Source organism: Pollachius pollachius, assembly GCF_949987615.1.
Source record: "Pollachius pollachius genome assembly, chromosome: 2".
NCBI lineage: Eukaryota > Metazoa > Chordata > Actinopteri > Gadiformes > Gadidae > Pollachius > Pollachius pollachius.
In genome coordinates this window covers 45,067,410-45,091,661 of record NC_136935.1, presented here as the reverse complement: position 1 = coordinate 45,091,661, position 24,252 = coordinate 45,067,410, and the positions used below count along the sequence as shown (strand labels likewise).

At 46.3% G+C, this 24,252-nt stretch overlaps 4 protein-coding genes across 4 annotated transcripts; 3 read left to right on the top strand and 1 right to left on the bottom strand.

Moving 5' to 3' along the window:
* Window positions 1-526: 526 nt before the first annotated feature.
* Window positions 527-5,733, top strand: psen2 (presenilin 2). Its single transcript, XM_079730047.1, has 10 exons — window positions 527-904; window positions 1,289-1,488; window positions 1,571-1,712; window positions 1,809-1,876; window positions 2,322-2,542; window positions 3,137-3,235; window positions 3,604-3,663; window positions 4,336-4,443; window positions 4,665-4,780; window positions 5,054-5,733. Exons 1-10 carry the CDS (start codon window positions 785-787, stop codon window positions 5,207-5,209), a joined length of 1,290 nt encoding a protein of 429 aa, XP_079586173.1. The 5' UTR covers window positions 527-784; the 3' UTR covers window positions 5,210-5,733.
* A 371-nt stretch (window positions 5,734-6,104) lies between these two features.
* dpy30 (dpy-30 histone methyltransferase complex regulatory subunit) lies at window positions 6,105-8,606 on the bottom strand. The gene is made up of 5 exons (XM_079729879.1): window positions 8,592-8,606; window positions 7,904-7,944; window positions 7,684-7,731; window positions 6,331-6,476; window positions 6,105-6,254 (listed from the first exon to the last, which is right to left on the bottom strand). Exons 1-5 carry the CDS (start codon window positions 8,599-8,601, stop codon window positions 6,182-6,184), a joined length of 318 nt encoding a protein of 105 aa, XP_079586005.1. The 5' UTR covers window positions 8,602-8,606; the 3' UTR covers window positions 6,105-6,181.
* A 230-nt stretch (window positions 8,607-8,836) lies between these two features.
* On the top strand, window positions 8,837-16,836 carry LOC307070636 (spastin-like). Its single transcript, XM_079729201.1, has 17 exons — window positions 8,837-9,387; window positions 10,220-10,306; window positions 10,957-11,040; window positions 11,448-11,534; window positions 12,149-12,324; window positions 12,606-12,730; window positions 12,851-12,944; window positions 13,275-13,349; window positions 13,473-13,544; window positions 13,972-14,047; window positions 14,172-14,263; window positions 14,398-14,477; window positions 15,010-15,052; window positions 15,141-15,220; window positions 15,319-15,389; window positions 15,644-15,684; window positions 16,003-16,836. Exons 1-17 carry the CDS (start codon window positions 9,027-9,029, stop codon window positions 16,126-16,128), a joined length of 1,770 nt encoding a protein of 589 aa, XP_079585327.1. The 5' UTR covers window positions 8,837-9,026; the 3' UTR covers window positions 16,129-16,836.
* A 1,240-nt stretch (window positions 16,837-18,076) lies between these two features.
* On the top strand, window positions 18,077-22,954 carry opn6a (opsin 6, group member a; the record flags this gene model as incomplete). The annotated part of the gene is made up of 6 exons (XM_079730638.1): window positions 18,077-18,206; window positions 19,928-20,133; window positions 20,215-20,314; window positions 20,646-20,750; window positions 21,558-21,781; window positions 22,514-22,954. 6 exons carry the CDS (start codon window positions 18,077-18,079, stop codon window positions 22,952-22,954), a joined length of 1,206 nt encoding a protein of 401 aa, XP_079586764.1.
* Window positions 22,955-24,252: the final 1,298 nt, after the last annotated feature.

The following is a 24,252-nucleotide window of genomic DNA, read 5'->3' as shown; positions in this document are numbered from 1 at the left end:
TGGGACTGGAGGCGCGCAGACTGCGGTACCGCGCGAATGCGACAGCGCGTCGTGCGTGCGGTACCAAGCGCACACGCATTGCTCAGTTCCTAAACTAACCTAAACCAAGCATCACTCTAACCTAACTCCTGTATTAACCATCTCTAAACTAACACATACAACCTAAACTTAACCATCTCGAACATAACCTAAACTTAGACCTATCTAACATAACTTAAACTCAACAATCCCTAACATCACCTAAACTAAACATCACTAACATCACCTAGACTAAACATCTCTATAAATGCTGATTTAAAACGTATTGGTAATATGCTGTGTGAATTCACAAAATGAACAATTGAGTCATTTATTTTATTTTTTTATTTTATTGTTTTTCTCCGTTTGTAAATAGAAGTATTTATTATTATTATAATTGCCTTTTTATGTATTATCTTATTAATGGATCTATTAATTAGACTTATTTCCACGTCAGTGTGCAGTGACGTTACCGCCGGCGGGGTCACGTGTCTTGGGCTGAATCAGCTGACGATCCCGGGACTTCCGGTCCGATGTTTTTAAGCTGAAATTTGTCGTATGTTTTTGTACTCCTCGTCTGAATTAAAGTGAAAGACAAGTGAAAAAACCCGTGAAAAGTGTGTCATCTGTCCTAGGTCGCAGTTGGACGCAGACCACTCAGTAAGCGCTCGTCAGCAGGGAAACCAATGCCGAGTAGGAGCAGAGAAGCGCTTTAAATTCTGCTTCCCTCTCGTCTCATCGACGGGTAGTAAACTGTTTATAAACAATGACCACTTCTGACAGCGAGGAGGACACGTACGACGAGAGGAGCGCACTGATGTCGTCCGAGACGCCGCCGGTTCCGTCTTACCAGCCTGAACAGTCTGACCCGGATCCGAGCGCCCAGGTGTGTGTGTGTGTGTGTGTGTGTGTGTGTGTGTGTGTCAGTGCGTGTGTCTATGTCTGTGTGTGGTGTTGAGGTCGAACTGAGGTCTCGTTCAGTAAACAGTCTGTCATGATGTTCAGTTACCTGTCTGTCTGTCATGATAAGTTACATGTCTGTCTGTCGTAATGTTTGCTAACCTGTATGTCTTTCTGTAATCATGTTTACTAAGCTGTCTGTCTTTCTGTCATAATGTTCAGTTACCTGTCTGTCTGTCATATAGTTCAGTTACCTGTCTGTCTGTCATAATGTTTACTAACCTGTCTCTCTTTCTCTCAAGATGTTTAGTGACCTGTCTGTCTGTGACGATGTTAAGTTACCTGTCTGTGTCTGTGTATCTGTCTGCAGGGGCCCGTGTCGCGGAGGGCGAAGAGGTCGGGGCGAGGGGCGGGACCAGAGGCGGAGCTAGACGAGGAGGAGGAGCTAACTCTGAAGTACGGCGCCAAGCATGTGATCATGCTGTTCATCCCAGTCACCCTGTGCATGGTGGTCGTCGTAGCAACCATCAAGTCCATCGGCTTCTACACAGAGAAGACTAACCAGAGACTGTAAGTCTGTGTGTCTCTGTCAGTCTGTCTGTCTGTCTGTCTCTCTGTGTCTCTCTCTCATGGCTATAATGTGTTTTGGTAGGATCTACACTCCCTTCTCAGAGGACGAGGTCTCAGTTGGGCGGAGGCTTCTCAATTCCTTCCTGAATTCCATCGTCATGATCAGTGTCATCGTCGTCATGACGATATTCCTGGTGATGCTCTATAAGTACCGCTGCTACAAGGTGAGCTCACGTTTACGTTTTAATATATAATATATATATTATATATGTTGATGTGTATTACTTGTGTGTATTTATTTGTGTTCCTGTGTGTTGCAGTTTATCCACGGCTGGCTCATCCTCTCATCCCTTATGTTGCTCTTCTGGTTCAGTTACCTTTACCTGGGGTGAGTTTTCTCTACCTGGGGTGAGTTACTTTAAGAGTGAGTTACCTTTACCTGGGGTGAGTTATCTTTACCTTGGGTGAGTTATCTTTACCTGGGGTGAGATGCCTGTACCTGGGGTGAGTTGCCTGTTCCTGGGGTGAGTTGCCTGTACCTGGGGTGAGTTGCCTATACCTGGGGTGAGTTGCCTATACCTGGGGTGAGTTGCCTGTACCTGGGGTGAGTTGCCTGTACCTGGGGTGAGTTGCCTATACCTGGGGTGAGTTGCCTGTACCTGGGGTGAGTTGCCTATACCTGGGGTGAGTTGCCTGTACCTGGGGTGAGTTGCCTATACCTGGGGTGAGTTGCCTGTACCTGGGGTGAGTTGCCTATACCTGGGGTGAGTTGCCTGTACCTGGGGTGAGTTGCCTGTATCTGAGTCTCTGTGTCTCTGTGTCTCCTCTGTCAGGGAGCTGTTCAAGAACTATAACATGGCGATGGACTTCCCCACGGTGGGGGTCCTGATCTGGAACTTTGGGGCGGTGGGGATGATCTGCATCCACTGGAAGGGCCCCCTGCAGCTGCAGCAGGCCTACCTCATCATCATCAGCGCCCTCATGGCCCTCGTCTTCATCAAGTACCTCCCAGAGTGGTCCACCTGGGTCATCCTCGGGGCCATCTCCATCTACGGTGCCTAGCAGCCGGGCAACTAGTGCCCTCACATAACAACCAGCACCATCACCTAGCAACCAGCACCATCACCTAGCAGCCAGCACCATCACCTAGCAACCAGCACCATCAGCTATCAACCAGCACCATCCTCTAGCAACCAGCACCATCAGCTAACAACCAGCGCCCTCACATAGCAACCAGTACCATCACTTAGCAACCAGCACCATCACCTAGCAACCAGCATAAACAGCTATCAACCAGCACCATCACTTAGCAACCAGCACCCTATGTTCTAACCCTAGTGTTGTGTTCCAGACCTGGTGCTGTAACCCTAGTGTTGTGGTGCTCTAACCCTAGTGTTGTGTTGCTCTAACCCTAGTGTTGTGTTGCTCTAACCCTAGTGTTGTGGTGCTCTAACCCTAGTGTTGTGTTCCTCTAACCCTAGTGTTGTGGTGCTCTAACCCTAGTGTTGTGGTGCTCTAACCCTAGTGTTGTGGTGCTCTAACCCTCGTGTTGTGGTGCTCTAACCCTAGTGTTGTGGTGCTCTAACCCTAGTGTTGTGGTGCTCTAACCCTCGTGTTGTGGTGCTCTAACCCTAGTGTTGTGTTCCAGACCTGGTGGCGGTTCTGTCCCCTAAGGGGCCCCTGAGGATGCTGGTGGAGACGGCCCAGGAGAGGAATGAACCCATCTTCCCTGCTCTCATCTACTCCTGTCAGTCCCCTTCACACACACATTACAATGATACCACGTTATATTCAAATATTACAATAGTACAATAATTTAATCATTTGATATAATAATATGATTTATAATTATAATTATATATATAATTATAATATAGTAATATTATAATGCTGTGTGTGTGTGCACACACATATACCATGTGGCTTTGTGTGTGTGTGTACGTGTGTTTGCCGCTGTGTGTGTGTGTGTGTGTGTGTGTGTGAGTGTATGCATGTGTTTGCCTGTGGGCGTGCGAGCGCATGTGTGTGTTTTTGTGTGTGTGTGTGCGTGTGTCTGTGCCTGCCTGTTTGTGTCTGTGTGCATGGTATTAATTAGTGTGATGTTTGTCTCTGCAGCTGGCATGGCGTGGATGGTAGGGATGGCCAACCCTGCAGAAGGGAGAAGACAGCAGTCAGGTAGGACACGCACACACACACTGGCACACACAGCCACGCACTCTAATACACACGCACACATTGCCATACACACACACGCACACATTCTCTCATATACACACACTCACACTGTGAGCCAATCCTGGCCATGAGTCCAGAACCAGGCAGTATCTCTTTAACCTGCGGAAGATCATGCATGACATTATATTATACTTTATTATACTACATAACATGACATTATATTACACTTTATTATACTACGTAACATGACATTATATTACACTTTATTATACTACATAACATGACATTATATTATACTTTATTATACTACATGACATTATATTATACTTTATTATACTACATAACATGACATTATATTACACTTTATTATACTACATAACATGACATTATACTACACTTTATTATACTACATAACATAACATTATATTACACTTTATTATACTACATAACATGACATTATATTATACTTTATTATACTACGTAACATGACATTATATTATACTTTATTATATTATGCTGCATAACATGACATATTATATTATGACCTAAGATTACATTATGCTATATAACATGACACTACATTATATTGTACAATGCTGGAGGGGGGAGGGTGGAGCTGGAGGGTGGAGGCTGCAGGAGCGCCGTCCCAGCCTCTGCTGCGTTGTGTTCCAGATGCAGAGGCCCAGGAGGCCGGAGGCTCCCTGGAGGCCGAAGACTCCCCAGACCCCCCCGCTGGAGCCCAGGGGGCATGTCCTTCAGGGGAGGACCAGGAGGAGGAGAGTAAGAGGCCAACCTTCTGCTGTCTTCTCTAGGACCACAGGGCTGGACGTGTGGAGCCTCCTCTCTCTCTGTGTTTACCACAGAGTGTCTCTCTCTCACTCTCTCTCTCTGTACAGTGGGGCTGTCTCCATGTTTATAGTATGGGGGCCCCTCTCCCTCTCTCTGTATATGTTTTGCTTTGTGTCTCTCTCTGTACCTAATGCGGGTGTCTCCCTCTCTAGGCGGGGTGAAACTGGGTCTAGGGGACTTCATCTTCTACAGTGTTCTGGTGGGGAAGGCAGCAGCCACAGGAGGAGACTGGAACACAACGCTGGCCTGCTTCGTAGCCATCCTCATAGTGAGTACCACCATAGCCATGCTAACACCACACTAGCCTGCTCCGTAGCCATCCTCATAGTGAGTACCACCATAGCCATGCTAACACCACACTAGCCTGCTCCGTAGCCATCCTCATAGTAAGTACCACCATAGCCATGCTAACACCACACTAGCCTGCTCTGTAGCCATCCTCATAGTGAGTACCACCATAGCTATGCTAACAACACACTAGCCTGCTCAGGCTAGCGTCAAGTGTCTGTGTCAATAAAGGTTGGTTGACCTTGTGTTCCAGGGCCTGTGTCTGACCCTGCTGCTCTTGGCCATCTTTAAGAAAGCTCTGCCGGCGCTGCCCATCTCCATCGCTTTTGGCCTGGTGTTCTACTTCTCCACAGACTACCTGGTCCAGCCCTTCATGGACAACCTGGCCACAAACCAGTACTACATCTGACCTCTGATTGGCTGCTAAAACTAACTAAATGTTTTTGATCGGAGCAACTCTTGTTTTTCGTCGGGGGGCCGGACGGATGTGAAGAATCTATTTTTTCCTAACTAAAACCTGCTGGAATGTCTTTAACGTCCTGGTTTCTTCTTTCTGGAAGGCTGTTGAAATCAAACAACCTGAACCTCTTCTTTCCTCTTTGAAGTAGGCTCATCACTTATTTAACCCTTAACATAATGAACTATTTCAGACTAATATTGATTTGATGTATGGTTACGTTGCTAGCGAGGCTGGTCTCCTCTGACCACAAGTGTTTAGAATCTCAGTTAGTTGGTACCAGGCTAACTGTTTAGCTTCTCATAGCTTGTTTGGTACCTGGCGTCGGGTACCTGCAGATCTTCCCCCTGGTCTGGGGTTGAAGACGTCGTCTGGGGTTAGGAGATCTCTATCCAGGTGTATTTTATAAAACAGACATAAGGTGCTGGTGAAGTTTTCCCACTGAGTTGTTAATAAAGTAGAGTCCTGACACCTAACTTCGACTTGAGTCCATATGTTACTTAGCTTTCAGCTACTTGGCTAGTGGTAATAACTGAACGTTTCGTTCTTTTATTAATGGTTTATAATAGTTGCCGTTGTGAGACCATCCAGATATTCAAATGTGTTTCACAATGAATATTATGGTCTGCAGAGAAACGGAATGTGAAATCAGGATAGTCTCACTAATCTACAAGAACAGGCTGAACCCAGTCATTGTCATAGAATCTTTACATTTGCTACGAGACTAGGTGTAGAAGTATCTAAACCATAGATCATCTGGTCCTGCTGGACCAGCTGGTCCGTAACAGTGGGCCTACCCCTTTCAGACTACAGAGAGCCTGCATGTCAACAGAATCATAACAGCAACTCATCTCTCAATGCCTTTATTATGATAAAAAAAAGAAAAGTACAGTACACAACAGACTAACTGGTTTCAGTTGGGAGCTAGTTTCTCTCCTCAAACTGGCCTTTGTTTTTCAAGAGGAACGCCGCTAGGTACTCGATGGGGTTGGGTGGTCTGGAACAAAGAGGTCAAAGGTCAGTGCTGTAGCAAGAGAGGACTGACTACCACCTAGTTTGGGTCTGCAGCTCACCTGTCCTTAGCCAGCACCGACAGGCCCTGCAGGAGGATGGGCACGACCGTCTGGTCCAGGTAGGCTCGCGTTGGGAGGGCCTGCAGATCCACCTTCTGCTTGGAGCTCTTCTCTGCTGCACTACCCTTCTCATTCTCCACTATTCTCTAGGAATGGTCAACGAACAGGAGACCGTCAGCACAGAGTAAACACTCACCGACATACAGGTACCGACATACACACAAAAAAATAGCTTTGAATGCAATCTCTATGGGTTCCGTGGGGCTTGCACTTACTCGCTTGCGTCATACGTAACTGAGCAAAGAGAGGGAGGTGGCATCTTTGATCAAGTCACTGAATACCTTCAATGGCGAGTGTACAGTGCAATTCTGTTGTTTCTTTGAAATTTCCTTTTAATCGGAGATCAAATTCAGACAAATTGGCATTAAAAAAAAATCTGGACCTCCAAGACCAAATTTAATAATGAAACCGGTTTCTTCAAAGGGGTGGGGAAGTCATACACCCGGGAATTTTCAATAAATTGGTACGAGAGAAAAAACTGGCTAGCAGGCTGTGAAGAAGCAAACGCAGTCTTCTGCTACCCCGGCCTACTCTTCCACCCTGACGGCGGCACGGCAGGCAGCACTGCTTGGGTATCGACTGGTGGGACAGATATGCACAATCTGTCTTGAGAAAATAAAGAAGCTTGAGCTGTCCAAGATCCACATGGATGGATGCTTGAGATTTGTGGCTATTCGGAGGGTGAACATTGCCACTCAACTCCAACAACTCCCAAGATAATTTGACTGCACTACCTTTGAAATGTTGTTAAGTTTGTGAAAGTTCTTGATCCTACAATCTGAAGGAATACAAAGATGCTGTATTTTCAGCTGATTATGTTTTTCATTTGGGTATGAAAATAGACTGTTTGTGCAATGTTGAGGAATGTGAAATTATTGTATTTCTATGTACCACTGTGATAACTTATTTTGCTTTTGTAAGCCAATACTTTCAAGGTCAGTCAATAAATACTTGACTTAATATGCTGCCCCTGTCTTTATGTTGTTGCTGGACATATCTTGTGTCTTGTTTAACTAGTTTACATCAGATTGATGTAAATAATTAATTGTGGAGCTACACCATTTTTGTTTATGGAGTTGCCATCTAGTGGACACAAGAAGGATCTCTGTATGGGTGAATCATCTAACTACAAATTATGCTGTCTTGCTTAATGCACCTATTGAATGGGTCGCCTTAATGATTATCTGAAAAATTGCCCCCCCTGAGATATTTTTCAGGAGCCGCCAATGTGTGGTATACAGGTTACCGTTAGGTGTTATAAGCCTGGATGTTACCGATATATGTTGATGTTACCTGGATATTGTCTGTGAGGCCATATTCAGCATGCGGGTTTTCCGTCACCTGAAAAGGAAACAAATACGGTTCACACATTGCTTATTTAGATATCAAACTAATGAATATACTATTACACAGGTTACAAATATTTATAACTAATCAATGCACTACACAGTCTACAGATTATATGTTTAACTAATGAAGATACCACACACAGGTTACAGATCATATATCTTACCGGGGTGTGTCCCTCCATGGACTGGTCTGCGTCTGCGTGATCTGTTGAAGTTGATTGGCAAGTTAAGGAAAGTATTCCCACCAAGTGATACAACTGATCCGTTAGACTCACTAATGCAAGTCACCCCGCTACACTATTAGCTTGGCTAGCAACATAGCCGCAATGCACTGACAGAAAAAAATAGCGCAATACATTGAGAAGTGCATGAATAATCAGCGGTGTGATGGTTTATCCAGGGTTTTAAACCTGAACCATTAGATATACCTTTCTGAGAGAACCCGCGGATATATTTGCAAGGGATGAAAGAGACGGCGTAATGCTGTCATCCTGGAAGCTGCCCAAACATCGTCGGCCTTATTTCTCCTAACTGAACTAAAGGAATCAACTTAAATAACCATGTCCTAATCATGAACTAAACAAATCATGAACTAAACTCATCTTCTTTAGCATTGGCCCGCAAGCCAGGCGGCTCTATGGACCGAAACGTTGGAAGAGCGGTAAGATACCAACCAAGCATCGTATATAGAGGCTATAACTTCACAGGAACACCCATTTATAAATGCATTTTCAGATAAGTATTTTCGCCAATGCTTTCCAACACGCATGCAGTTAAACTGGAAGTAAAGGAACAGGGAAACTATGACTAGAAGAAGAAGAAGACCGTGAACCCGGACAACAATTGACTCACCGTCCGCCATGTTTGTTGTTAGATGTTACGCAAGATACGTTGCGTAGCACTTACGCATTTTACGTCGTTGATAAGGAAAACGGTTGAAAACGGTTGTAAATGCTTTACATCTAACAGAACAAATATTAAGTTAAAAATGTTTTAAAAAACGAAAGTTTCTAAAGTTTCCGCATTACGGAATCTGTAATACAAACCTTTACAATTATTTGAATGTACACCGGAAGTGTGTGTTTGCTGGATGGAGAGACAGCGGCCAGACAGACCGACATCAAAGGCACACACTGGTGCAACATCCTCGCCTCGAAGGTTTACTTGCGACCTAAATCTCCTGATCTGGATTATTATAACCGGGTGGGGAGCCTGGTGTGGTGGAGACCCCAGCCCTGCCAGACCGACAGCAAGTCCCAGTGACATGGACCTGGTAGAGTCGGAGAGATGAGCTCCGCAGGCTGGGGAGGGAGAGGCAGGAAAAAGCGGTTGCCTGGTGCGGCACCGTCGGATCGCGACCCCTGCGACCAGACGTCGCTCCTCCAGCGGAGTCTCCACTATGGAACTTACCCGCTGCTGGCGGTGCTGTCGCTGCTCCGGCTGTTGGTCGTGCAGCTCAGCGCCATCCTGCTGTGGCTGTACGGCCGACTGGTCCCTGCCGTGCTCACAGGGAGAACAGCCGGGCACGTGAGCGACCAGCGAGGCGACAGCCAGCAGGTCCAAGACAGCGACAGGGTCTGGAACCACCACAAGCAAGCCTTCGAGTACATCTCGGTGGCCCTCAGGATCGACGAAGAGGAGAAAGGTGGTGAGTGAATATTTAGTTGGCTAGTGTAATGTCTTATTGGTGCTTTGTTGTGATATTTTTTCAAATATATTCAATTGTGTGCCATTAATTTGCACGTTATTAGACGAATGTCACGAACAGCGACCAACGGCTTGATCATAAAGCTTCCACGTGAGCATTGTGCTCTCTAAATAACGATGCAGCGATGTGTTTATTTCATTTTCAAATTGGCAGATCCTTTGAGTTCTAACGCAGAGCTGGCCGTATCTTCTAGGACGGAAGCTCTATGTGTTATATTTGTTACAAAATCCAGTCATACTTCTATAAAGAGCTTCTAGGGCTGTAGACCTAGAACAACATGGGTCAGGACAGCAGAGCTAGACCAGCCTGGACCAGGACAGCAGAGCTAGACCAGCCTGTACCAGAACAGAAGACCAGCAACAGACTGCCCCAGGGGTCCTGGGTCACGCGGTCATATTACTGGGGTCAATAGAGGTTTTGTGAAGACCTTTCTATGAAGTCTATTGATCGCGGCTTCTGTTCTGTAATGGAGGTTTGATCCAAACTTTCTAAAGGACTCCAGGACAAATCTCTGAATATAATATGTGCCAATTGGGTCAGTATGTATCGATCACAGTACGCATTGATTGCTATGAATCGACTTAGACTGGGTTTCCACATAACCATGCCCTGGGGGATCAATCATGTGATCCATGTGGAATGTGTTGATTGTGTACATGATGTGGATGCAGTACTGGGGTACTGTACTCAGTCTAACATGTAGCCTCTATTCAGGCTGTCGTGGCTCACGTTTGGTTAGGATATTTCGTTTGATCAGTATAGTGTGTTTCAGGCCCCAAGCTGCAGGCCGTAGAGTGGTACAAGCGGGGCATTGCTGAGCTTGAGAGAGGCATCTCCGTCGACCTCGGTCCAGGAACAGGTGAGATACGCCTGGGGGAGGGAATTCCTGTTTACTACTGCACAGTTCAGCCAATCAAGAGTCATAATTACCCTTCTGACTTACTCCAGAGGATATTGGTTTGACCAATCATGAGACAGGATAGATAGTAGACGGATACACAACCGACCGGGTCTTCTAGTATACGCTCTGCTCTCTAGTGGCTGACTAGATCACACAGGATATATACCGTACTCTAATACACTACGACCTAGGTCACACAGGATAAATACCATACTCTAATAAACTAGGTCACACAGGATATATACGTACTCTTACAATAGGTCACACAGGATATACTGTACACTTTTACACTACATCATACAGTTTCCATATAAACTGTACTCTAATATATAACTCTAATAATTAGATTAGAGTACAGTATTTTTCCTGTGTGACCTAGTGTATTAAACTCTAATATACTAGGCCACACAGGTAATATACTGTACTCTAATACACTAGGTCTCACAGGGGATATTTCCCTTTCTCTTAAATTGTTCTGATCCTTACTTAAAATCTCGAACTGTAAAATAAATCTAAAAAGTAAAAGAACATGCCAGATAAAGTGTTTTGTTAAACTGTTGATGAAGTGATGAGTCGATTCTCTTGTGGGGTGTTAATGTTTCCTGCAGGGGAGACGACAGAACGAGACAAACGGCTACAGTCCAAAATGGCCACCAACCTCATCATGGCTAACGACAGACTGGAGCTGCTGGGTAAAGTACACCACCACTAATTAGCCGATTAGCTTCGTGTCAACATTTACATGTTGTGTGTAAAGTACACCACCACTGGTCAAGTTAGCATGTTAACTGCTTGTCAACATGTACAGCAAGTACACCACCGCTGAAAAACAGTATGCTAAGCGGTTGGCGGCAGGTTAACATGTTTAAAACTGCTTCTTAGCATGCTAGCCTGATATATTGTAGAGAACATGTAAAAACAACATGCTAGCTAGATGGCTTCTCGAAAACATGCCCAACACTGCATGTTACAGCTGAACTCCCTCGATTTTTGGACCCAAGCTAATTTATGCCACTTTTATGAATGAACTTGCTCTCCAACCCATCCGTCGATTATCTAATCTCTCTTTATTTGTTCTCTCTCTTTGCTTTTCTTTTAGCCAAGGTGGTCTCAGGGTCTTCACCTCAAAGAGATACTTACACCACCAGGACTAATCCCGCCCACCATAACCCTCACCTGCGCCCAGGTAGGCTCTTACCCCGCCCACCATAACCCTCACCTGTGCTCAGGTAGGCCCTAATCCCGCCCACCATAACACTCACCTGCGCCCAGGTAGGCCCTAACCCCGCCCACTATAACCCTCACCTGCGCCCAGGTAGGCTCTTACCCCGCCCACCATAACCCTCACCTGCGCCCAGGTAGGCCCCAAGCTCGCCCACCATAACCCTCACCTGCGCCCAGGTAGGCTCTTACCCCGCCCACCATAACCCTCACCTGTGCTCAGGTAGGCCCTAATCCCGCCCACCATAACACTCACCTGCGCCCAGGTAGGCCCTAACCCCGCCCACTATAACCCTCACCTGCGCCCAGGTAGGCTCTTACCCCGCCCACCATAACCCTCACCTGCGCCCAGGTAGGCCCCAAGCTCGCCCACCATAACCCTCACCTGCGCCCAGGTAGGCTCTTACCCGGCACACCATAACCCTCACCTGCGCCCAGGTAGGCCCTAACCCCGCTCACCATAACCCTGGAGTTTGAGAAATACAGCTGTGTTTGAGTGTCTGATCTTGTTTGGATGTTTAATCGTGTGTGTGTGTGTGTGTGTGTGTGTGTGTGTATGTGTGTGTGTGTGTGTGTTAGTTAACAGCGCCGCACCCAAGAAGACTGTGGCTCCCTCAAGCCAGCCCTTGACCCGACCCAAGCCCACCTCCAAGACCTCCGGGGGCCCCACGGCCCCTTCAGCTGCCCACCGAGCCCCCGCACAGCACAGCAATAAGGTGGGGGACCGGGCCCCCCCAAACAACCACAGCAATAAGGTGGGAGACCGGATAAGCAAGTTCTGATGATGCATCATAATCGTGTTGTTATGATCATAACAACACCAACATAATAACGTGATCATGATCACGTTCTCATGATTATGATTAGTGTTATAATAACGTGATCATAATAACATGATCAGAATAACAGTGTTCTAAAAATGTGATCATAATTACGGGATTATGACGGGATTATTATAATCATGGTGTTATAATTTAATCATCATAACATTATAATAATGATAACAAGGGCAACCGGGGGTTGGGTCTGTCTGCAGGTGAAAGCAGGAAGTGGTCGTAAAGCGGGCATCCTGAAGGCCCCGCCCCCGAAGAGAGACGTGAGGAACCTGAGGAATGTAGACCCCAAGATGGCCGACCTCATCCTCAACGAGGTCGTCCACAGGTAACTTCCATTGTGTGTGTGTGTGTGTATGTGTGTGTTTATATAGTATAGTGTGTCTTATTTAGTAAGTTGTGTTGTGCAGTATTAATATTGTGTGTGTGTGTGTGTGTATGTGTGTAGTGGCGTGTCTGTGCGGTTTGATGACATCGCTGGACAGGAAGTAGCTAAACAGGCACTGCAGGAGATCGTGATCCTCCCTGCCCTCCGGCCCGAGGTGAGGAGACTCCTCTTCCTCTCCTCCTCTGCTCTTCCTCTTCTCCTTTCTCCTCCGCCCACGCCTGTCCTCCCCCTCTCCTCTCCTCTTCCTCCTCCTCTCCTCCTCTCTTCTCCTCCTCCTCCTCCTCTGCTTTCTTCTCCTCCTCCTCTTCTCCTCCTCATCATCTCCTCCTCTTCCTCTTCCGCTCTGCTCCTCCTCTGCTTTCTCCTGCTCCTCCTCCTCTTCCTCTCTGTTTCTCCTCCTCCTCCTCCTTTGGTGTGTGTGTGTGTGTGTGTGTGTGTGTAGATGTTGTAACCATGGTGACTGACTCCAGCTGTTCTCCCCCAGTTGTTTACGGGGCTCCGGTCCCCGGCCAGGGGCCTCCTGCTGTTCGGACCCCCGGGGAACGGCAAAACCATGCTGGTGAGGGGGGGTCCCGTAGCTATTTTGTCATGGCAACAACTGTTTGATTTTCAAAGTAAAGCTGTATCCGCTTGACAGTTGACCTTTCGATGGTTCTGTGAGCAGAAAAGTTTTGTCTTCCAGGCTAAAGCCGTTGCCATGGAGTCCAATGCTACCTTCTTCAATATCAGCGCCGCAAGCTTAACATCCAAATATGTGAGATAACACTGTTATAACCTCCAAACTAGGCTAAATACAGCACTAGCATTCCACTGTTATAACCTCCAAACCTGGCTAAATACAACACAAGCATACACTGTTATAACCTCCAAACCTGGCTAAATACAACACAAGCATACACTGTTATAACCTCCAAACCTGGCTAAATACAACACGAGCATACACTGCTATAACCTCCAAACCTGGCTAAATACAACACGAGCATACACTGTTATAACCTCCAAACCTGGCTAAATACAACACAAGCATGCACTGTTATAACCTCCAAACCTGGCTAAATACAGCGTAGCATTCACTGATATATCCTCAAAATTAGGCTAAATACAGTGCACAAAATCAGTTAATTAGTACTACTACTAGTAGTACCTGCTGCAGTTCTAGAGCAGTATCCCTGTGGTTCCAGGTTGGCGAGGGAGAGAAGCTTGTCAGAGCCATGTTCGCCGTGGCCAGAGAACTCCAGCCCTCCGTCATCTTCATCGGTCTGGATCACTCAACTACTCTTGTTTCCATTCATTTGAATTAATGATTCAGATCAATTCAATCGAAGTGATGATGTGACCTAAAACAACATCTGTGTCTGTCTCCCTCCCTGTCTGTGTGTAGATGAGGTGGACAGCCTGCTGTGTGAGAGGAGGGAGGGCGAACATGACGCCAGCCGACGGCTGAAGACAGAGTTCCTGCTGGAATTTGATGGGGTGACGTCTTCCTCTAGTTTAGTCAGCTATCATCTCAGCTAAGCTGTGTCAGCTAGACTTGTCAGCAGATGTTTTGGTGTGTGTGTGTGTATGTGTAACACATGCTGTGTGTGTGTTCACGTGTGCGTGTGTAGGTCCAGTCTGGTCAGGATGAGCGGCTCCTGGTGATGGGGGCTACTAACCGGCCTCAGGAGCTGGACGAAGCGGTGCTCAGGTCAGCCTGCCGTTCTCCATCTCTACCACTGGGGGGTACTGTCGTTGCGTGTGTCCTTCCGCGGTTCCAGTTTCACAGGCCAACATTGTATACCTTCTAACCATAATGCTAGGGCAGGCTGACAGTGCACAGGCAGACTGCTCGGAGGAAGCCGGTTAGGGTAGACAGACCAGATAAGCCGTCCAATTATAGCCAATTATCATGCTTCTTATTATGCTTCTCAAATAAATGGATAGACTTATTATATAGTGATAGCATAAAGCATAGCAAGAACATTGTGAAGATTACGTTGTTATATGTAATATTTGAAAAATGAGTTGAATTGTCCGTTATTCCATGGCAGCAAAGTCCAGGCAGCAGTTGTCGTTAGTTCCTAATGTGGTGTAGCAAGATGGCTAGTGGGCTAGCTGGTGTGTAGCCGGGGCGGCTAGTGGGGCTGGCTAGTGGGCTAGCTGGTGCGAGCAGGGATGACTAGAGGGCTATCTTGTTGAGATCAGCTGCAACAGTGGGTGTTTCTTGTTTTTCTCTGCAGGCGTTTTGCCAAGCGTGTGTATGTGGCGCCCCCTACTGAGCAGGTAGGAGAACTCCACACAGCCTTTACTCAGTCGTCTTGAGATAACATGACGATGAGCTGTGTGTGTGTGTGACTTTGTGTATTTTTAGACTCGCTTCTTACTCCTGAAGACGCTGCTGGGTAGCCATGGCAATCCACTGAGTCAGAAGGAGTTGAAACACCTGGCCAGGTAGGCACACCCCTCCTCAGTCACATGCACTGCCCGTACAGGATGATCCTGTTCATCAATCACAAACAGGAAATGTGTTTACTTTCGGTGTGTTTCAGACTCACCTTGGGATACTCAGGTAGTGACCTCACCGCATTGGCTAAAGATGCCTCGCTGGGACCAATCAGGGGTGAGCTCCATCCCTCAATCCTCTGGCTGTCTGTCTTTGAAATATGGTTGTGTCTTCTATATGCTTCTATGTAGTTCTATGATGTTCTGTATGGTTGAATGTGGTTCTATGATCTGCTGTGATGATCGTTGTAGTTCTGTGTGACTGTGTTCTATATGGTTCTATCTAATTGTAGGATGTTCTGTGTGGTTCTATAGAGTTATGTGATGTTCTTTTTGGCTGTGTTCTCTATGGTTCTATGTATGTGTTGACAGAGTTGAGACCGGACCAGGTGAGGAACATGGCCGCCCGCGAGGTGAGTCCACATTCCCTCCAGAAGGGGAAGTATGATGATGTCGTTTCCTCCCAGCAGGATTTGCAAAACGTAAACTAACAATAACTTAAGAGTAATCAATAATAGCTTGATAACCCTTAATAACACTTTTAGTACATGCTTAATGCACACCTTGATAATACCATTAGAACTACATAACAGGTTTCTGTTGTCCATCGCTTTAAATATTTGTCTTTCCTTTTGATCCACGTCACACAAGGGGAGAGCCTAGGTCTAGGGTAGGCTTGGGCTAAGGCTGTGTGTGTCATGTGTTCAGGTGTGTGTGTGTTTTGTCTCGAGGTGAGGAACATGCGTTGTGAGGACTTCCTGGAGTCCCTGAAGAAGATCCGGAGCAGCGTGGCTGCTCAGACTCTGGAGATGTACGCTCGCTGGAACGCAGAGCACGGAGACACCTCCAGCTGCTAACACACACACACACACACACACACACACACACACACACACACACACACACACACACACACACACACACACACACACACACACACACACACACACACACACACACACACACACACACACACACACACACACACACCTTTCTGATAAGAACAAGACTGTTTCTACAAACAATTCACGAGGAGACCTGCATATTGACCTGCGACCCCAGTCAGGTGGACAACAGGAAGCAGTGTGCCTTACAAGCTGATGGTGCTGCCCTCTGCTGGCCTCCCTGGATAACATACTGGACACCACTTGTAGCTGGTGACCTTTGCCCTCAGGACTTCCTCAGGTTGCAGAGCTCATAACTGCCGAAAGAGACGAGAAGAGACCACTCTGTGTTGGGGTCCAGTCCGGTTGCTCTGTGTTGGGGTCCGGTCCGGTTGCTCTGTGTTGGGGTCCGGTCCGGTTGCTCTGTGTTGGGGTCCGGTCCGGTTGCTCTGTGTTGGGGTCCGGTCCGGTTGCTCTGTGTTGGGGTCCAGTTCGGTTGCTCTGTGTTGGAGTCCAGTTCGGTTGCTCTGTGTTGGGGTCTGGTCCGGTTGCTCTGTGTTGGGGTCCGGTCCGGTTGCTCTGTGTTGGGGTCCGGTCCGGTTGCTCTGTTTTGGGGTTAAAGTCACTTTTACTCTACTGTAGCTTCTCAAAGTAAGTCTCCATTGGTTTTAACTTCAAATAAAAAATGCACAAATGATTCTTGTTATGGCTCTTTTATTGTGTCATTATTTGTGAAATTGGTATTTCATTATTGAAGTGGTTAAGTAGTTAATTTATCATTGAAAGCATAATAGTATCATTTTTCATAAGAAACTATTAATCAAGATTTCTTGGTTATTTCTAAGTGATTGAAATAGTTTTGGAAAATATTATATTTGGGGTCCTCCCAGAGGTCTTCAGAGAAACGACATGTGCTGCTGCATGCCTCACCTCTGATTGGCTGACGGTTACCTGGCACCTGTCCTGATGAAGGTTCGCTGAGGGTGTTCAGAGGGAGCGGGCCCAGAAGGACCTCATCCTGAAGAGTCCTGTGAAGGGTCTGGTTCACGGTTCATTTAAAAGGGTTTGAACGGCAAGGTCACGAGGGTTGAGCACTGGGGGAAATACTCAGAAAGATCCCTTTAAATAGAAATGAATTTAAATATGGTCAATGAGGCTGAAAGTCAAAACAGTTAGTCCTTCATGAGGACATACTCCGATGAGAAGCTATTTATATATGGACCTTCTCCCATGAGATGCAAAAGATTTCGAGATTGGTTTATTTTAACATCAAAATGTGTACGGTGGGTTAATGAAACCTTTTGTTTTTCTTTCTCCTGCTTTTAGGTTTTTTCTTTGGGGGGTCCTTCTTAGTGTCTGTAGTGGTCGGCCTACATTATTCTGTCCACCTAATGTTTATCTGTAGGGGCTCAACTAAATTTGACCCTAAGTGAACTTAACGTTGAATGAATTAGAATCCAGCCAGAACGTACGTTTATGGCCGGATCCCGAGAGCTACAACGCTATGAGTCTAATGCTAACTCTTATTTGTTCTGTATACCACCTCATATTTCAGTATTAAGGGGATTACTACGGAAAACTTGACTTTATTGAATGAGAAGAAGACCGCTGCTTATTCTCATCGACAAATTCCGATAAGGATGTAAAAGTTCTGCAAACGGATTCATGTATTCATGTTTGTGACGCGTTGTTGGGAGACATGGGCTCTGTTTTAGGGACTGATCCCACCATTTAGTTTAATAGATTGGAAAACAAAGCACAAAGTGTTCAGAAAGACCCGGGAGATTTAGAGAGATCACGACGACACCCCCTCCGAGGAGCGCTAGTATAATTAGACCGGATTTACCGGCGGACAGATAGTTCCTCCAGACGAGTTGGTGTGAGGCGGGTGGACGGCTCGTCTGCGGCCGGGGGAGAGACGATGTCGGCGGTTATCGGCTTCCAGAGGGCCAGCACCCTCTGGAGAAACAACAACTACACCCTGCCCGCCCGGGACCCCCCTCTGTCCGACCAGGGGGAGACCATCATCGGGGTCTACCTGCTGGTTCTTGGTCGGTATCAACACGTTGTGTGTTTATACTTCTTAAAGAACTTTTAGACGGAAATACTAACTGTCTTACGGCCAGAAGTAACTACTGAGTAGAGGGATTTCTTTTGGTACGCCTATAAGTATGTAGATGTAAGAGTATTTATTGGTAGAAGGTTTTTGATGTAGGGGTATTTAGTGGTAGAAGTATTAAGATGTTAGGGTAATTATTGGTAGAATGCAAGGATATTTATTAAGTATTTAGATGTAGTGGCATTTACTAAGTAGGATGTAAGGGTATTTATTGGTTGAGGTATTTAAATGTAAAGGTATTTATAAGTATAAGTATTTAGATGTAGTGGTACTTATTTAGTACTTCTATGTAGTGGTATTTACTAAGTAGGATGTAAGGATATATATTGGTAGGAGTATTTTGATGTCTGGTTTCCGTTGTGGTTTATCTGGATTATAGCGGTGAGGAGATCAGGAATGAGAGGGTTCAGAGATGAACCTTCACTTACCATTCATTTATCAATTATCCTACTATAAATACTCATGTTGATACTACGGCTCTAGCAATGATGCTGACCGCCAGGCAAACAGAGAGACAGATAGGGAGACAGGTGGTTTTCAGCCTTGAAGGTGTAGTACTAGCAACAGTCTCCGGGTTAACTCCCAGATAATCCAATTATTCACCAACCGCCACAGCCCACGTCACTGCCTTCATACCAGTTAACTGGCTTTCTTTAGTCGGGGGTTGAATGGAAGGGTTTGGTTTTAGTTTTTTTTTTTATGGTTAGGGTAAGGGGTCATTATGAGGGGGTTTAGATTGTTGGTTGTCGGTTCTAGTGTCAGTTGTTTCTCTGGGTTAGGTTTTTGGGTTTGATTTCTAGTTCTAAGGTGAAAGTTTAAGTTCTAGGGTTGGGGTTTCAATTGACTGGGTCTTAGGGTTTTTCGTTTTCAATTCTAGGGTTGGGGGATAGGGTGAGAGGTTTCCATATCATTGTATTTTAGGGTTTGGTTTTCAGCTCTAGATTTGAGGGTAAAGGGTTTCTATTGCAGTGTTTTAGGGGGTTATTTTAAGTTTTGGGGTTATTTTAAGGGGTTTCCCCATGAGTTTGGTTTTAGGGTTTGATTAGTCAGTTCAAGTCCCAGGACAGGATCCCCATGAGTGTCCATCACATTAGTAGAAACAAGCATTCAGTCAACACTCCACTAATCTCTCTATAAATAAATGTTGAAAACGGACTGTTTTTTTTTTTACTTTGGTGGGGAGATGTCCCCCCACCTCTTCTGGAAACGATGCATCTGAGACATAGCAGAAAGCAGTCATACCGTCCCAAAGGAACAGCCCTTTTCTACCACTGTGTCCTTCACTCATCCGGAGCGGCCCTTGGGTGTAGGGCGAAGGGCTGATTATGGTTCCACGTAGACGCAACGCAAGGACCACAAAGACACTTCGCAGCAGCCGTGAACCTGTTTCGGTTTTGCGTAGAGTTTAGGTGAGCGGACCAATCCCGGCCCGTGCTGCTGCGCCTCGACGCAAGGTTACAATTTTTGGGAGGCGCACGTCAGCCCCTTGCGGTGGACGCAAGGAGGGTCCACAAGGACGTAATGGGTCTGTAAACCCCCTTGCATTGCGTCGATGTGGAACCATTATCAGCCCTTTACGGTGTGTGTTAATGTCGTGCGCGGCGTCGACGTCTGCGCGTTAACGGCCGTGCGTCGACGTGTGTTGTCCCGCAGGCTGGCTGTCCTGGTTTGGGAACAGCATCGTTCTGTTTGTGTTGTACAAGCAGCGCGCCACGCTCCAGCCCACGGACTATCTAACCCTTAACCTGGCCTTCTCCGACGCCAGCATCTCCGTGTTCGGCTACTCCCGAGGAATCATCGAGATCTTCAACGTCTTCAAGGACAACGGCTACCTGGTCTCCTCCATCTGGACCTGCCAGGTGAGGAGGCGGCCTGCCTGCCCAGCCCTCACCCACCCCGACCGTAACAGTGGTGTCGTCATGGTGATGGGTGTGTTGCAGGTGGATGGATTCTTCACGCTGGTGTTTGGGCTGAGCAGCATCAACACCCTCACCGTCATCAGCATGACACGCTACGTCAGGGGCTGTCACCCCACCCGAGGTACCCACACATACTACTACATACTAATACTAGACTATAATATACTGTAATATAGCATGACACGCTACGTCAGGGGCTGTCACCCCAACCGAGGTACCCACACATACTACTACATACTCACACATACTAATATATATTAATACATACTGACACATACTACTACATACTAATATATACTAATACTTACATACTCATACAACACTCCACTAGACTATCATAAACATATATAAACTGCAGTATCATATATTGTGATGGTATACTGTATACTGTACTACATGTGATTTATTGATTATCATGTAATATCTATAACGTGTACTCTGGTTGTCCTCAGCTCACCTCATCAACAACACCACCATCCTTGTGTGTCTGGTCTGCATCTGGGCCAGCGCTGCCTTCTGGTCTGGAGCACCCCTGGTGGGCTGGGGGAGCTACACAGGTAGGAACCTGTTCGCACTGGTTTAAACCACTCCAAACCACTTCACACAGCCTCAATCCGGTTAACATCGCCTCAAACCACTTCACACAGCCTCAAACCGGTTAACATCGCCTCCAATCGCCTAGATCTACCTAACACCAGTTCACACAGTTTAAAACTACTTCACACCAATTACAATCACTTCACAGCACCTCAAACCACTTAACACCAGTTCTAACCAGTTCACACGGCATTAAACCACTTCAAACCATATCAGATTGCTTCACACTACTTCAAACTAATTTGCACTGTTTAAAACAGTTTGAGACGAGATAAGACATGTTGAAACCAGTTAATATAAGTTCAAACCCGTGGAGACCAGTTGAACAAGGTCATAGTGAGTTAATCATGGAGCACATTTTATGAGGACTCAAATTCCAAACCATTTGAACCAGTTAAAACATGCCTAAACCCATTGAAGCGATTCAAAACCAATATAACCCGTGGCAAGTAGTTCAATTATTCCAAACCCGTTAAAATGAGCTGCATTTTTATTAGTATCTTTTGTTAGCTGACAACACTACCAATTGTTTCTAGAACATCTCTTTTACATCCTTGTTAAGGCGTTCATGTCTAAAGCACATGGTAATCACTAATAACAAACTATTAGTACTTATGTTCTGATCCCTCGAGCCACTGGGTTAGAAGCGAGGTGCTTCAGCACTCAGTAGTTTAAGTTCCTCTGACTTCCTACGAGAATGCCTTCAATCTGACCCGCTCAAAGTGTGCTTTGGACCAGCATGAAGCCAAGGTGTGTTGTTTGTCTAGACCGCGGCTACGGGACCTGCGAGGTAGACTGGGCTAAAGCCAGCTACTCCAGCGTCTACAAGTCCTACATCATCTCCATCCTGGTGTGCTGCTTCCTGCTGCCCGTGGCCGTCATGCTGTTCTCCTACGTGTCCATCATCAACACCGTGAAGCGAGGGAACGCCCTCACCGCCGACGGAGACATCAGCGAACGCCAGCGCAAGATAGAAAGAGACGTCACCATAGTAAAACACACACACTCCCTAGCTAACACTCTCCTCCTGGCTACAGCCAACATCTGTGGTATTAAGGTCCGGTCATCAGCACTATGGTCTGGTATTAAGGCCATCAGCACCATGGTCTGGTATTAAGGTCATCAGCACCATGGTCTGGTATTAAGGTCCGGTCATCAGCACCATGGTCTGGTATTAAGGTCCGGTCATCAGCACCATGGTCTGGTATTAAGGTCCAGTCATCAGCACCATGGTCTGGTATTAAGGTCCGGTCATCAGCACTATGGTCTGGTATTAAGGTCATCAGCAGCATGGTCTGGTATTAAGGTCATCAGCACAATGGTCTGGTATTAAGGTCCGGTTATCAGCACCATGGTCTGGTATTAAGGTCATCAGCACCATGGTCTGGTATTAAGGTCATCAGCACCATGGTCTGGTATTAAGGTCATCAGCACCATGGTCTGGTATTAAGGTCTGGATACTAGCTTCAGCACCATGGTCTGTACAAACCATAAACGTCTGTAATAATAATAACAATAATAATTATTATAATTCTATGAATAATTAATCAGTATGAAATGTATGTAACAAGGGTATATGTGTAACATGTATTGTTTGTGTGACACTGGAGAGGTCCTGTCATAACCAGTAGCTCATGTAAACCAATCCTCCAACGGACCGTACCACCGCGCCAGCTGCAGCCCAGAGCCACAGGTCAGGTAACCCGGCCTGCGATCCCCACAGGTGTCCATCGTGATCTGCACGGCCTTCATCCTGGCCTGGTCTCCGTACGCCGTGGTGTCCATGTGGTCCGCCTGGGGCTTCCAGGTGCCGGTGCTCACCAGCATCTTCACGCGCCTCTTTGCCAAGTCGGCCAGCTTCTACAACCCGCTCATCTACTTCGGCCTGAGCTCCAAGTTCCGCAGCGACGTGGCCGTGCTGCTGCCCTGCACGCCGCGCGCCCGCGACGCCGTGCGCCTTAAACGCTTCAGGCCCAGCCCCCAGCCTGCGGCCAGGGCCCACCTCAACGCCAGGGAGAGGAAGTACGCGGCCGGGGAGCCGGACGCCCCGAGAGGGCCCTGCGTGCCCCCAAGCCTGCCCCTGGACTCAGGCCTGGGCAGCCCCCCACCCCCCGCTGACCCGCCCTCGCAGACCAACGGAGAGTCGATATGCGTCAGACTTTGAAACGGTTTTAGATCAACTCCGTCATAGGGAAACCCTTAGCGCAGCTGGAACCAGTAAGGGTTCATATTCACCTAAAATAAATCCTATTTTTCTTGAAATGTTAAATATTTACTTTATGTGTTAAATATTCACCTTACAATGTTTCATATTTACTTTAAAATGTTCCATTTTTACTTTGATTATATTTACTTTAAATTCATATTTGGGTCTTTCAGCAATGCCTCCTACATGAAGGTGTTTTAAAAGGGTTAAAAGCTATCTGGTTCCCGAACGAACGAGTTCACGACTTTCGTTGCAATTCTAAAAGCGTATTACCCGTATTTTGTACGTTTCATCTCATCTTTCCTGCTGTAAATAGCCATGGCTTCCAGAGTAGCCCATTAAAGTAACATACAACCCTAGTGATGATCTAAATTAATGTCTCCTTACTCTTCAAAATATAATGCATTGAGTCTGATTCGATCATGCTCTCTGATCCAAAACTATAATTAGTTGAGTGATGCAAGCAGCGCTCAACTATGGTTATTCTTAGGCTTTATTGTTTCTTGATTTACTATTCTCTACAAATTATGCGACCCTACTCCTTCCACAATTTTTCACCTAGAGATTCATTCCACTTAAAAATTGTCATTTTTGGGGGTAATTGCAAATTCAACATTTTTTTATATTATAAACTTTTAACTTTTTAAAATATTTATAATATTCTCTGACACTCTGACTCTTCAATCACTTCAAACTTCGCAACTTGGTCAATTCTTAACTGTTAACCTTTGTTTAAACATTTGACAAATCAACACACTTTAATCTTCAAATATTTCTAAACAGATTTTGAACAAATCCACAGTTTAATTTAAACCTGCTTTGTATATTTTCAGTTGATCTCATTGCCTCCCGTCACGGCTACAGCGTGAGAATTCCACCCGCTCTAGCAAAAGGTGGCTAACCCAAAAGCTAACCATTTCGGACGTCACGTCAATTAATTTGAATTGAACGTTATATCTAATCAAACAAATAAAGCTTTAGGGAAAATATATTTTACTCTATTGTACTCATCCTCCTCAGCTTCTACCGCTTATCCGGGGTCGGGTCACGGTGGCAGCAGCTTTCCCGGGCCACATTGCCCTGACGGGGGGCCGATCCCGAGGCTTTCCCAGGCCAGTGTCGCAATATAATCCCTCCATCTAGTCCTGGGTCTTCCCTGAGGTCTCTTCCCCACTGGACGTGCCTGAAACACCTAGGGAGGTGTTCCCAGTGGGCATCCTTTTTAGATGCCCAATCACCTCAACTCACTCCTTTCT